General features: G+C 38.9%; 1 protein-coding gene across 4 annotated transcripts in view; it reads right to left on the minus strand.

The window, feature by feature from the left end:
* Window positions 1-14,556, minus strand: part of brip1 (BRCA1 interacting protein C-terminal helicase 1) — a 41,841-nt gene that overhangs the window by 27,026 nt on the left and 259 nt on the right. For all 4 annotated transcript variants that reach the window (XM_023350694.1, XM_023350695.1, XM_023350696.1 and 1 more), the window contains exons 2-8: window positions 14,345-14,438; window positions 13,682-13,793; window positions 12,788-12,985; window positions 12,427-12,572; window positions 10,918-11,055; window positions 2,919-3,197; window positions 13-234 (exon numbers count right to left, since the gene is read on the minus strand). In XM_023350694.1, the coding sequence (XP_023206462.1) occupies window positions 13-234; window positions 2,919-3,197; window positions 10,918-11,055; window positions 12,427-12,572; window positions 12,788-12,985; window positions 13,682-13,793; window positions 14,345-14,434 (1,185 nt within the window). In that variant the 5' untranslated portion in view covers window positions 14,435-14,438. The remainder of the gene's footprint in view (window positions 1-12; window positions 235-2,918; window positions 3,198-10,917; window positions 11,056-12,426; window positions 12,573-12,787; window positions 12,986-13,681; window positions 13,794-14,344; window positions 14,439-14,556) is intronic.

Consider the following 14,556-nt stretch of genomic DNA (forward strand, 5'->3'; position numbering starts at 1 on the left):
ATTGGAACTCACACTCTCTCTGATCATTGGATCCAGCAAGTAGTTATACGGACAAAAGATGATAGAGGCATCCTGCATAAGTTCCCGAGCAGCATAGTAAGAGCAGGATCGGAGCCTTTTCCCCAGAGACACCAGGTCTTCGATGTCCCAGGCTTCACGCAGCCCATGGACCCACTGCAGGGTGTGCTGGTCCCGCATCTTCTGCACACCATGGTAGAACCTGCATGACCTTCCCTGAAGGTCAACAATACGAGCATGTTGAAATAAAAGAAAAATGTGGTTTTAAACAAAAGTTTTACATCTTGCTTTGTTTTTGACAAACTGTAACACCTGGGCAAGAAATTAAACCAAAAACAAGCAATAACTACCAGTTAACAAATGAAAACAATGTTTTTTATGATGCCTAAAATAGTGCAAGTGAACAAATAAAATGTGGTAAACACTATGCTGTTGTAAAGTATCAAAGTTTTTAGCAAGGCTATGAGTACAGGTGAAGTTGGTTCCTCCTATTATTTTAGTACTGACCACAGTTCCTCTGTGGATCTGCTCTTTGCCATGGTTGCTGTTAGAGCTGACCCAACAGCAATAAACTAACCGTTGTATCGAGTCAGCAACTATTTCTGATTTCCAAGATTCTAGAATTTTTTCACTCATGGGGGTAGCATGTTGGAGTTGCTCTGTTATGTTAGTTCTGATTTTTTTGTCGACTTTGTTTGTTTTTTTCTTTGAGGAATTGCAGGTTTGGATGGTTATTTCCTCTGGTGTTGAAAGTTGAACAACTGGAGGGATTTTTTCTTCTTACTTTTAGACATATGTGATGCATAATTGATCATAATGGGCAAACATCAAGTTCCCAACTTCATCTCTCTGTCCATCTTTCCAGCCATACAGTCAGACAGAGATTTAAGGAGGAAAAGCAAATGAGGTAGATTAGCAGAGCTTGTCAACAACTTATGGTGTAATTCAGGACATGTTACTGTGGAGTATTATCTCTGCTGCCTGGATATTAAACTATTGATGACAGCAATGAGACTGTCAAACAGAAACAGTCATCAGTCAGAGGCTATTTTAGTTTTGTGGCAAGACTGACTGCTACTGGAGAACTTTACTGCCCACAATATCACCATTAACAATGACTCTCAATATAATTGGTTGATATAAGTTACAACAACATTTAATTTCCACTTAGGCTCAAGTATTTTGAACTTAACTTAATTTAGAAGAGATTAACACTAAAACTGAAGTAACTTTGCCCAAGAGAATATCTTTACATTTTTTAAATAAATCTGTACAAGCAAGCATAACACTGAGTGATAAGTGGAGCTATTAAATAAATCACAAGTTTGGATCTTACTTTACATCCATTATCACTAACTATATTAATATTCCAATATGGATGTGTTGTTTGGAGTAACACATCCAAACATTCATGTAGAGAATGGTGAAGCAATGTGAAGAAGCAACATCTAATGTACCAGGTCCTAATTACTGCCAGCAGAGGTCTCTCACCCAGAACTTTATGAATTTAACAGCTTGAGGTGTCACTGTCACAAAAACACTGTACACAATTTCAGATCAACAATCACAGAGGATGAAACTGTCTTCTTCTCTAAACGACGTACCACATGGGAATAGTGACACTGAACCCTGTCTGCATGGCAAAACAGGATCTGTTGATGGGGGATTAACAGCCCTCAGCTACTGTTAGGATGTCCAGAAGAGCTCTGAGCGAAGAGGAGCCTGAAAACAAGCAGCGGAACTGCTGTGTGTCCGTACGGCCTGCTAACATGACAACGACTGCACCAGACCCTGAGGAGATACAGGGTGTCGGTGACAACTTCTCCAAATGGGGGTTATTTCTGGGCCACTCTTTTCATGACAAAGTCAGACAATTGCCTTGGAAGGTGAACACCTCCATTGACAGCGTAATTGTTCTCATTACAGTAGGCGCCTGAACTTCAGGACAGTAGGGGGTTACAAGTGTATCATGTCTCAGAAAAATGGCTTTTGACATTCTAGGGTGTCAAAAGTTGTCGTGTGGCTCAATTGTACAAAATTTCTCTGAGGCTATGAGCTCCACAGTTCACTCTAACCTGAGTGCACAGTCAAGAAAGTGCATCTATCTCCTGATACAATAAAAAAAACACTCTATTGTGAACCAGGGTAATAATAGTTTTAGGATTTTCATTATTTTTATTTTGTTGTGACTTTGTTACATTTTAACCAGTTTTTAGAAAATGTTCGCTAATTTTTAGTAGTTAATTTTTTTTCAGTTTTAGTTTTTATCAGTTACAGTAGTAGTCTTAGCTTTTTCATACTTTGACTTTTTTAATTCTGCACCTAAAAATTAACCAAAGTATTGTACTGTGATAAACACTCAACAGAAGATACCATTTTCAAAAAATGTATGGAATTGTTGTTGAACAACCAACTGAGTCAGGTGTTTTCTCCCAACTTTTGCTGTCGCCATTTTGCCAATTGGTGCAAGTGTCACCAGGAGGATTGTGGAGTGCAGTAATTTGCCAACAGCTGACGTAAACTGCTAGTGTAGCGGTGGTGGGTGGTGAGATTTATTTCACATCAGTACGAAAGGCTAATTCATTCATAATTCAATTCATAAAAACAAGACTGAAGGATATTAGATCTATAATTTCAGTATGTTTTAGTTTTGTAAATGCATGATATAGATCCAGTTAATTTGAGTTTTTTCCCATTAATTACTGTTTTCATTTATTTCAGTTAAAAATGTTCTCAGTTTCAGCTTAGTTTTAGTTAATTATAATAACCTTGTTCTGAACACATCGTGAGTCTTTAACCGTTTTTATGAAGATGATAGACTAGCATATAGTAATGACCCTGGAGTTGTTACTATATGTGTGTATGTAGGCATGTGTGTGTGTGCATGACTCCTTCCTTACATCTTTGGCCTCCAGCAGATCCTTGCAGCGTTCGTTGCGGTTGAAATGCGGCGCCACGTCTGGGTTGACACAGGTGTGATCTCTGCTGGAAAGGATAGTCATGTGCACTCCGGAATAAACGGTGCGCTTCAGCTCATGAGCAATCTGAGTTATCTGCTTATGGGTTCGTGTGCCAAAAAAAATCTTTGGAATCTTCTTGCTGCCATCTTTGTCTTTGTCCTTGTTCTTCAAGTTGTCTTTGACTGATGCACACGGGCAGCGGGAGCAGGGTTCGGAGGACTGGACAGAGAAAAACACTGATTTCTAACAGGTTATAGTTTGAGTTCAACATAGTTTCATTTTATTTTCTGTTAATTCTATAGAATACCAGCGTTACAGCAAATGTCACAGCATTTGCAGGACAAACAGGTCCAACTCATCTTCTTTTTTGTGCTAAGAATAATGCCAAAACTTAAATGTGAATGCCATACAATCTTATTCAATAAATTAGTACATATGTCCTGATGAGACTCATCAGATTAAAAGTACTTTTTGAAAATAACTTTTTACCAGGTATTAAACATTTTAAGAGTAAAGATGATAAAACGTCAGTCGTCTAATTAAGCTACATAACGTCTTACCCCTGGTGATGGAATAACTAAAAAATTTACTTTTCAGTCATATTGTAGTTTATGGACTGAGTTTGTATATTTGCTCAATGATTGCCTACAATTGAAAACAGTTACAAAATTCAGTCATATTTTTGTTAAGAATTTTCACAATAATACAGTTGCATTTTATTGTCCAATTTTATCAAGTGCTCAAAAACATCTACAATATTAAATGAGCTAACAATCAAAATGCTCTTAAAGAAATAAAAAACAAAATAAACAACTTCTGTGTAAGCCAAATGAATCCCTGTCAGTGCAAACTTTGTATTTTCCATTTGTGATACTGACTCCACAGCTGTCCCTAAATTGGCTGGCATAAACCTGTGCCCTGCTGAATTACACATAGCAGAGGAGATGTGAGATGATACAGTAAACATATTTCTTTAATGTAAAATTATACAATAAGACAAGTTTTAATTCATTTTACATATATTTTTCTGTCTCACATGTGATTCTGTAGTCGTCACTACTTCTGTACTCTGCTGAAAAGCCAATAAGGTGTACTAATGTCAGTGATGTTACTGTAACCAGTTTCCAAGTCACATCTGTGTTTCAGCCTCGCCTACAGCCAAACTACTCTGGGTTAACCAGTTTTTGTCAGATCACAGAAGCTAGTTGTTCTGTCAGTAAATTACCTTTTCTAGTCTATTAACTTCAGTAAACAATTAACTGATCACTAAATTAGTTGACAATTATTTTAATAATTAATACATCACGATACATCATTTCATCCCTAAACTTAATTACGTTTCTGAAGTCTGGCCTTGCTTGCCTTTATACTGATGCTTTAACAACTAGCTCAAAATAATTTTGTCTGGACTGATTCCAGGTAATTCCAAATTCTCATAAACTTTTTCCTTGAAAGGGCATAGATATCAAAGAGAATGCTGCAGCACATTGTGGCTAAAACATAAATAAACTGAAAGTATGGCGACTTTCCCTGGGAATTATAATACAAATGGTACCGACACAGCAACATTGTTCATGGCATGAACAGACAGTCTGACAGAATGTCTTGTATACTCTTTTGAGAAAAAAACACACTGAGAAGAATAAAGAATTTGTATCCGTACATAGAAAACATCCTGTCACTCACCACCAGGTGACCTTTGCTAGGTCTGAAAGATGATAGGCCACCATTGTGGTGACTGAGAAAATCTAGCTGCTTTATAATTGGTTGTCCAGTGATGAAGTGAGTTCTTTTTCCCTGCTCACAGGTAAAGTGTAGAGCTTATGAAACTGATACTGCTAATGTGTCAAGCTCTTAAGTGGTGCAGTCTTTGACTGTTCAGTTATTCACAGGAATAGCTATTCTAAATTCCTGACTGTTTGAAGGTGAATCGGTTTTCACAAATAGCATATTTAGGAACAATATCTGGCATTGGTTGCATGTACTTTAAACAAACACAAACTAACATAGACTGGAAAGTAACAGAAAAAGTACACAAACATTAAACAGTGGTAAAACATTCACTAAAGAAGTCAGAAGAAAATTATGTTTTCTTCCCTGGTGGTCTTTACTGTTAATTGACAGCAATGTCTGATCACATTACACCATAGTTTCTTCACTCTGACACAGTCAAAAAAAACACAATAAGGGTGTTTCCACACCTGATAGTCCGTATATTTGGTTCGATTGGGGACCAAAACTGCAACATTTATTACATTTTCAGTTGGTGCGGTTCTCTTTCACACGGAACTGTGTCAAACGATCCAACTGACAACTGAAAAACCTGTTCCCCCCTTCGCCTGTGGTGGCGCTGCACCAAGAACTATTGACACAAAACTTCTAAAGAAGACCAGCACAACTTCCTTCTTCAAAAAATGCAAACAAAAATTAAGTGGTATCAGATTTTAGCGGTTGTAGGATTTCTCCTGCAGCTAGTGATGCTCCTGCAGGCGCCATTACTATGCATTGAATCATGTGCGCAAAACCAGACTGTTCAAATGGGAGTAGATATCTGTCCCAAAATGATCATAGCGCTATTTCTAACACGATTTCTATAAAATACAGCTTAAATTGCTGATGTTTTATCCTTTAATACAAAGGTACAGCTTATGTCACACACTTAAGTCTCAGAATAATCCCCATTTGTTACCTGCATAAACAATATACAATATATTTGGGGGTTTTTATCTGTACACCAACAAGTTCACAGAAAAACACAATATAGCTAAACAGATTCAACTCATGACGTAAAAATGATCTAAACAACAACGTTCAGAACCGTTTCTTTCATAGCTGATAACTGACGGTATATTAATCTGGTATTAAGCAATCTGTACAAAAAAACAGACCGCAACAGCTCCTGTACAGTAAGTTTATATCTCAGCTAACTAGACCCACCATCGCTCTTTTTCCTCCCTGAGCCCATTAGTTCAGTTGCTATGACAATGGTAAATAAAACACAAACGGAGTAGAACTGAGTGTTCCACCATGTCTGTAGTTCTGACATTCTGCCATCACTGTGGTTCTAAAGAGCAGCTCAGACGGGCAGACTAAATTCTATGTCTATTTTGAGTCTAACTGACACTGTTTTGTGACAGTTAGACATTTGTTTTGAGTTGAATTTGGCTCGTTTTTTGTTAATTATGTCGCCATAGTTACTCGAAATGCCAACAAAAGTAATAGCTCCCCTCACGGGATCGAGCCGCATGTTTTGATATGTATAGTGTGAGGGGGCACGCAGCGGTACGAGCTTCTGTAACGGTAGTAGGAAGCGGCAGTTAATTTGAGGTGTAGAACATTAGGTGCCTGTCATAGCACTGCACTGTGGCACACTTGCTGTACATACAGTATATTTAAATATACATATCTGCATTTTTTTGAATCTTTGCAAGGACTGCTCTAAGTTGCTTTTTATATTAACAGCATTTTATATTTTCACAATTCATAGCTTTTTATATTTTATTTTATTTTTTATTTTATCTACTACTACTACTCTGTGGTAGTGTCATTGTGTCTTGTCTCTATGCTGTAACTGCAAAGTAATTTCCCTGCTGGGATGAATAAAGTACTTCTATTCTATTCTACTCCATTCAATGCATAGGGAGAGCAGTGACTGACTTGCTCTCCCTATGCAAGTCAGTCAGTTCTACACTATTTTGATGTTCAGTCCAGCAGAAATAGCTGCTGATGTTGATGTTAGATGGATTTATTTAGCTGCAGATTTTGTTACAAATGATAAAGTGTTCACTAAAGTTGTTTTTGCACTTGGGTAATAAAAGGTTTATATTTTTAATAAAATAACTAAATTATTTGAATGTTCTTATGTATTTCTAATATTGCTTAAAATAAGTATAAGTGGTTAAATGAAAATCTGCAGAATATAACAATTATTTATCCAATTTATCAATAAATCCTCAAAATAATCAGTTGAATAATCTAATACTAAAATAATTGTTAGCTGCAGCTCATTTATGTTTATAACAAGTAAACATATCTCCCTATTTTAGCCAACACATTGATAGGTCTTCCATAATGACAAGAGCGATTCCACACAAGAATGAATGGTATGTGATGTCATGCATTGGTACTGGCTTTGCTACTTATCAAGGGGATCAGAAAGTAACACTTCTGATGACATACAAGAAGCTCCAGTTACCCAGTGGCTCAGATTTTCCAAGAATGTTCGCCCATCAAAAATGACAATCTGTGGTGAAGTGTAGGCCAGATAGCGCTCTTGGAGAGCTGCCTCTCAGAACTAAGGGGGATAACGAGCCCTCAGCCCATGTGAAAAACAAATAGAGGTGCTCAGGGCCCCAACACCAGTTCAAGTTACCATTCTCTGAAACAGTTACGCTCCACAGCCTGGGCCTAAGGCCCGATCACCTTACCTGCTGCCGCCACATTAAATAGAGCTATCCAAATATCCTGCACCAAGATGGCCAATAATTACTTATTCATTGGCAGGTAGGGGGAGGATGGGGAGCTTAGGGCAGCGTAGAGGGGCATCTTGATGAATAGAGGCCCTTGTCAGGAGCTGCAGCAGGAAACAGCTGACACAAGAGTATCTTTTTACGCGGTTGCTTCACGAGATGCCAAGACAAGGTCTCAAGCGTGGCCCCGGAGTCCCAAGCAGACACCCCTTTGAGAAGAACGCAGACAACTGGCAGAGCAGGAAAACACAAAGCTGCAGAACGGTTCTCCTGCTGCCGCTCAAACAGAATGCTTTATAGTAACACAAACACACCACGCTGTTCTTGGCTTTAAAACTGCTGGTATACTGGGGGTATTCTTGTCTCTCTCTCACACACACACACGCGCACCCACACACACGTTGCCAAGTGTAAGCATACTGCTTGTGGAACTGACAGAACAGAGGTCAGTGGTGTTACTGAACACCTCAGAATGTTCACAGGTAGCTCTTTGTTGCTCCACTCCTGGCCAACACCTGAGAGATGGAAATCTCACACTCCAGAGGGGCCGGTCACAAGGAACCAAGGGGCCACAGGCAGCGGATCACCTAGGCACTGCTGGCGCCTCTGACTGGACACCAATATGCTCCTCATTCCACAGCTTTCGAGGGCTTGGAATTCATTCCAATAAAGGGTGGGCTTCAATAGGCACTACCTTGGAAGACCTGTTACCCAACACCCCTTCTCCAGATATGACCACACAACACAGGTAGGGGCCCTGGCAAATATCTGCCCTCCGAAGCACCTGTTTATCCCTCGGGCGCAGTAACCAGCGGGTGAACCCCATTCAATATTTATCCCTGTGGCTTTCACAGATCAGCAGCCCAAGTGAGGCAAACCCTCTTAATTAAAACTGGAGCTTGCTTCAAAGGGCCCCATTCAGGCCATCAGTCAGCGCTCGTGGGACAAAGCAGTCCGGGTCATGTAGCTAAAGTGAAACTAGAGACAAACGCGCTTTTTCGACTTCACTTTCCCTCCTCCTCTTTTTCCACATCCGACTATCCAGAGCTCTCGTTCCAAGCTCCACAGCTGTGGCAGGCTGAGGCGCTGGTGTGGGAGGCAGAGCACCCCGTCAACTACGAGCAGCAGGAGATCATGACGAACTTGCTTTAGTCTGGATCAGGATTACTTCTGAACCCAAACCAGAAACCACATCACAGATCCTCTCAGAACATTATGTTTCTGGATAGATCTGATTCAGCTGCTACTACAACTGAAAACAGGTTCAAATGTTAAAATATTTATATAAATTTTCATTCCCTGGATGACTCAGATCATATGTGGTTTATATAGGAGGCAAAGAATTACATTTTCAGGTAGAGTGCAGGTCAGTTTGAAGTAAAAAGAATGATGAAACAACAAAAAACAAACAGCAAGTTACAAATATTGCAATAAAACAGGATGCATAAAAACACATTTCAATTTATTTAAATGAGTCGTATTGCTTGAATTCAAAAGAATTCAAGCCTGTTCTTTTGAAAGAACAGCAGTAAGAATGTAACAGAGGGTGGCAGAGAGAGACAAGAACCAGAGCATTTAAATTCATCTTTCAATAAATCTGCCATTTCTTATTTCAGTGAAAATGGCCCAAACTAAAAAAGCAGCTGTGAAAAGTATGATAACTAAAAAAAACTACAATGGGGAAATTTAAAAGAAGTGCAGACTTAATATTTTATCCAAAACATTGTTCCAGGTGTAGCCAATCAATGAACTCTGATAATAATCCGTCAGTCAGATTCTATAATCTGGCATCGATGATTCACCATTGAACTGGATCCCATTATTTGCAGGAAACACCTGAATGTGGTTACATCTATTTCTCACTCAACTATTCTGATTTTTTTGCCTCCACTGGTTTGTGTCTGTGTCCTACCAACTGTACTGACTAATATCTGTTTCCATTTTTCAAACAATCAAGCAAATTAAACTACTTGTAAAACATAAGAAAGAAAGATCAATCTTTTTCTAATTAATTATTTTACAAATGATTAGGATGATGGCAGTGAGACCTTCTTTTTTGTTCCAATTTGTTTTGAATATTGTGCTATTTGTTGCTGCTTTAGCATGAATATCATCCCTCATCTTATCAGAGAGTGTGGCATAGCCTCTAAGTAATGCAATGTATAAATGTGAATAATATAAAGAAAATATGAAAATTTCACAAAATGACCAAGAGAAACACTACTAATTATCAAAAGTAAACTGTGAAAACAAGCATTCGGGATGATGAACTTGGATTTTTTTTTAAATACTACATTATCAACCACCTGCATTTAAATAAAACCATTAACATAAATGAGAAGCACAGTTGTAAAATGTTAGCAATGTGATAAAAACCTACAAGACACTTAACATTGACAGCTGGCAGGCTGCAGTGTGACACACAGATAGGAAGAATGTTTTAGTTGTCACAAAAATGCTGTTCAGGAGCTCAAAAATACAGAAACCAACCAGCCCTTCTTGTAAAATGTAAAGGCAGCATTTTGTGCAGCAACTATTTAAATTATTATTTTTTTAGAGGCATCTTGTCAAAACTCTCTTCTGAACATAAAAAAATCATAATTATGAATTTCTTTTAAGAAAACTAATAATAATAGTTAATCAGCTTTATCTGAAGGTAATATCTCATACTTTATTTTTTAATTCTAACTTAAAACTTTTAATCCAATTCATCATTTTTCATCTAAAGCTTGATCAAGTTTGAACATTTCATGTTGAATTTGTGGAGCATACCACCACCTAGTGGTCATTCTTAATTGTAATCCTGAAATTTTGCTGACAAAATATATCAGGATAGGAAGTTCATTAAATCTAAATCAGCTGCAGATCCTTTAATGTGCGACAGTTTTAGCCTCAACATACAAACATCCTTCATCACTCAGATTGCCATGAACGGAGAATGAAGGAGGGTGTGTTTCATGCTAGTATTTGGTAACGCGTGCAGAGGCATCTGTACTGGATCTTTTCCCACAGGAAACATTCCGACACGTCATTCAAGGAAAAGTCAGCTGAAGTTACTGACGGCTAAGGGTGACCCATTACATAGCAACAAAGAAGTGCATGCTGGGACATTTTAGAGATTTGCTCAAGATGCCTGCCCTTACTGATCATACAAGTACTTCATAGTAACAAGATGCTAGGAAGGGCAGTGCAGTGGTCACAACAAATGCACAGCATAATGTGAAAAAGCACTAAATAAAGCTGAACCGCACTCACAGCACTTACTGAACAACAGATTGGATCCTTAAAGCTTTATGAAAGAGCGGGTAATGGAGAGGAAAGGGAAAAAAAGCACCAATCTATTTCACATAAATTAGCTTGTAAAGTTGAGCAAAATGACTAATAATACGTTTAGAAAAGAGAGAAATGCTGCAATGGTTTTGTGGCCCGTTACACTGAAGACATTCTATCCTGGTGTGAAATGTACTTACACTGCATGATGAGGACAAACCGGCTGCCTGGTGGGTTGAGGCAGTTTTCCAGCTCTGAGGACCAGATGTTTCACTCTCCAAATCAGGTTCATCATCAATGAATATGACGCCTTGTTGTGTGCGCTGCCTTTTATGGCTCTGAAAAGCAAAAAAAGAATTTGACTTCAATATACAAGTACGATTTTTTTTGAAGAATTTTGCAAATTATTTATTCATTGGAAAGGTAAACAAAATAGACCAGTTATCTGTATTCTATGGAGCTCCCTAATGGACATTTGCAATAATGTATTTACTAGTCAGTTCATGCAGCATCTCTAATGCTGAAAATCTTTCTGCTACAAAGTCAGATTATTGTAAAGATTTTTCATGAATGTTAATATCTCGATTATTTAATCTTTATCTTACTCAATCACACCACAAACGGAGGCAAAACAGGTCAAACATTGCTTTTCCATTCATGCTCTAAGACAGTGGTCCCCAACCTTTTCAGTACCGTGCATCTGGCTTACATTCAAAGTCTATGTGGAGCATTGGACGTGCTTGACGTGTCAAACGGTCAAAACACTCCAAATGGTTCAAATTGCGCCGCGCTAGATGCTCAAAATGCGCAACGGCCCTCAACGCGCCTCCACATAGACTTTGAATGTAAACCTGACACATCTGACGCTCAAAACGTGTTTGGTGTGAACGCACCAAAAGAAGGAAAGAAAATATATCCAAACTATTTGGACTATTTTTGAGTTATTCCCACCCTTCCCTGTAACCTTCAGACTCACCTTTAATCCCCAAATCATGAGCCATTTCCACCAAAAGAGTAATTAGTTGCTATTGTAAAGGTGCCTGATAATCAATTAATCTTTTACTTCATCAGCATGAAATCTTCCTGAAGATGAGAACATTACAGTGTATTATTTGTGAATGTTTATGCAATAGAGGGGAAGTCTTCATTTTATTTCAACAAAGAAAAAAAACGCCGTGGCATCAATTCTCTTTTTACTAGAGAATTTCTAGTATAGACTTTTAAGAGATAAAGTAAAGAACCAATGATGCTTCATAGTTTGATTACATTTGGTTTCCCTTGTGATGTTAAAAGAGAGACTGAGACTTATTCAGAAAAGAAGTGCTTCAAGTTATTGAAACATGCTCACTTAATAGTTGTGTAAATTCTGGGGGGGAAGGGTTTGTTTCTTTTTTTTTGTTGTTGTGCACCAGAGGTGATATTTACATAATTTCATAAAATAATTTTTAGGATTCTGACAGTATAAAACTCCAGCACTGACTCCAGCCCTTGTCCTGGGGGTCCACTGTCCAGCACACCTGAGTCAAACAATTACATTCCCTCCTCATCATGCAAGTTCTGTAGAAATTTACTAAAGATCAGTTCACTGAATCAAATGTGTGCCAATAGCAAAATGAGTAAAGCAAGGACAGAGCGCTCTGGGGACCAAGCTTAAAGACCCCTATATGAATACATTAAATTCAGGGCAAATGTCTGAGGATACACAGCACCTTGTACTCTGCAGTACGGATGCGCTTCCTGTCTGGTCTGAAGTCCTCATCTTTATTGCAGTCGGGGTCTAGAGAGGCCTGGACTTTCTCCGACAGACGGGATGCTAAAGACGGGCTTTTAGCTTGAGACTCACCTGGTAGTGGCACTAAAACACAGAAAGTAGACCACTCGTGAAGACATGGATACCATGAAGAAAGAAAACTACACATAAGACCCTGCAACTGTGGTCATCTTTATGACTGATTTAGCTGTCAGCATGTTCCCATTGGGTCAAAAAAAAAAAAGTAGAAATCAGAGAAATCAAACAGTTACATGAAACAAGCCTGAAATTGTATCAAAAGTTATCAATGGGCCACTGACCGTCTTCTGATGCTGTGTGCGATGGCTGGGCCGTCTCTTTGCAGGGTGACTCAGTGAGGTCCACCACAGCAGACTGGGCTGCTTCTCTGTGGCACACACAGGGACACGGGCTGGGAGGTTCTGACTTCTTGCAGTCGCCCACATCTTTATCTGACTGGCTTCTGTCTCCAGGATGACCTCCTCCTTCTTTCACTTTAGCTGACAAAACAATACAAGACTTTATGCTGTCAGGTAGCATGATGGGCCATATGGAAGACCTTATGGTCTGGCTATGGAAAGCAAATATTTGCAGTCTAAAACTCAGAGAGAATATCAAGCAAAAGTATTAAGACTCCTTGAACTGTTCAATTAATGTCTCACTTGCCCTACATCTGCCACAAAGGTCATGACATCTGTCACAGAAGCCACACCAAATCAGTGCCAGCTGTATGTGTGTATGTACGTATGTGTATTTATTCTCTATTTTTAATTGATTTGTTCGAAATATATCTTTTCACACTCAATCTGCCACCGAAACCGTGGCAACTGTTACAGAAGCTGTAAGCTGCCTGGCGGCCAACAGCAGATGTGCCACAATTTGAGCTTGACCCTGCTGAACTACATTCTACTGTGTATCACATGCAATCATAATGACACACTGACAAAGTTAATTTGGTATGAATAATTTTGCAATGTTCTGTGTTAATTTATTCAAACAAAACAATAATAACATGTTATGTAATCAATTATGTTAATTAATAAGTAAAGAAAGCTAAATTCAGTAGATGAAGATAACGTATTACAAAAAGAAATGGAATAAAAACATTCTTGATTAATCAGAAGGTATCATTATATTACCATTTTGATACTGACACTGAAAGTGGGTTTGTCTGCTGAAAACACATGCAGCCTTACCCATCTGAGCCTGCTGCCAGCCCAGGGCAGAGCAGAGCAAGGCCAGACTTTTACCGCTGCCCGTGGGGCTCTCCAACAAACAGTGCTGTCCGTAGTTCAACGCTCGCATGATCTGCAAAAATAATGACACAATGTAGACCAAAGCAAAAAGACAACTGCAGGCCCAGTCTATCACATCATTTTACATCCAGCAATCATTACAATATCCACACATGCAGCGTATGACTAAAATGTTCTGAAGCTTCTTAGAACAGAACTATTCGGTCACTTACATCCATCCAACTCTAGCCTGTGCTTATCCTTAGCAGTCATTAAGAATAAGAATACATGTAGGACAGTTTGTCACAAGGCAACACTGATACATACAGGAGAAACAACCATTCACACACACTCAGTGCTGCTGTAGGTTCTGGAATGTGAGCAGTACCAGAGAAGACCACAAGGAGAATATGCAAACTCTACATAGAAAAGTGGGGATTCACACACGGGATCTTTTTGGCATGAGAAAACTGTTCCTGCCGTGGCCCAAGTGGTGACGAAAATGAAACAAGTCCAACACTGAGATTCAGACCCTATACTGCTGCCGTGCTAAAGCAGCTAACTGGTGAATATGACAGATGACAGTATGGACGTTAAGATTCCCTTTAATCTGAGTTGACTTACAGAATTCATCATGGCTAGCTGGGATGGATACGCCTTGCAGGGGAAGTGAACCTTCACTCCCCCGATGGTGTACTCCACAGGAGAGGCCATGTTTCTTTAGAACAGAGAACATCCGCTTTAAAATATCATCAGCAACAAGAACACGACAAAGTCTACGTCCAATTATTGCCATTCATCAGCTCACAACCTCAAAGTCCATACACAGATAAGGT

The sequence above is a fragment of the Xiphophorus maculatus genome, chromosome 18, assembly GCF_002775205.1.
Source record: "Xiphophorus maculatus strain JP 163 A chromosome 18, X_maculatus-5.0-male, whole genome shotgun sequence".
NCBI lineage: Eukaryota > Metazoa > Chordata > Actinopteri > Cyprinodontiformes > Poeciliidae > Xiphophorus > Xiphophorus maculatus.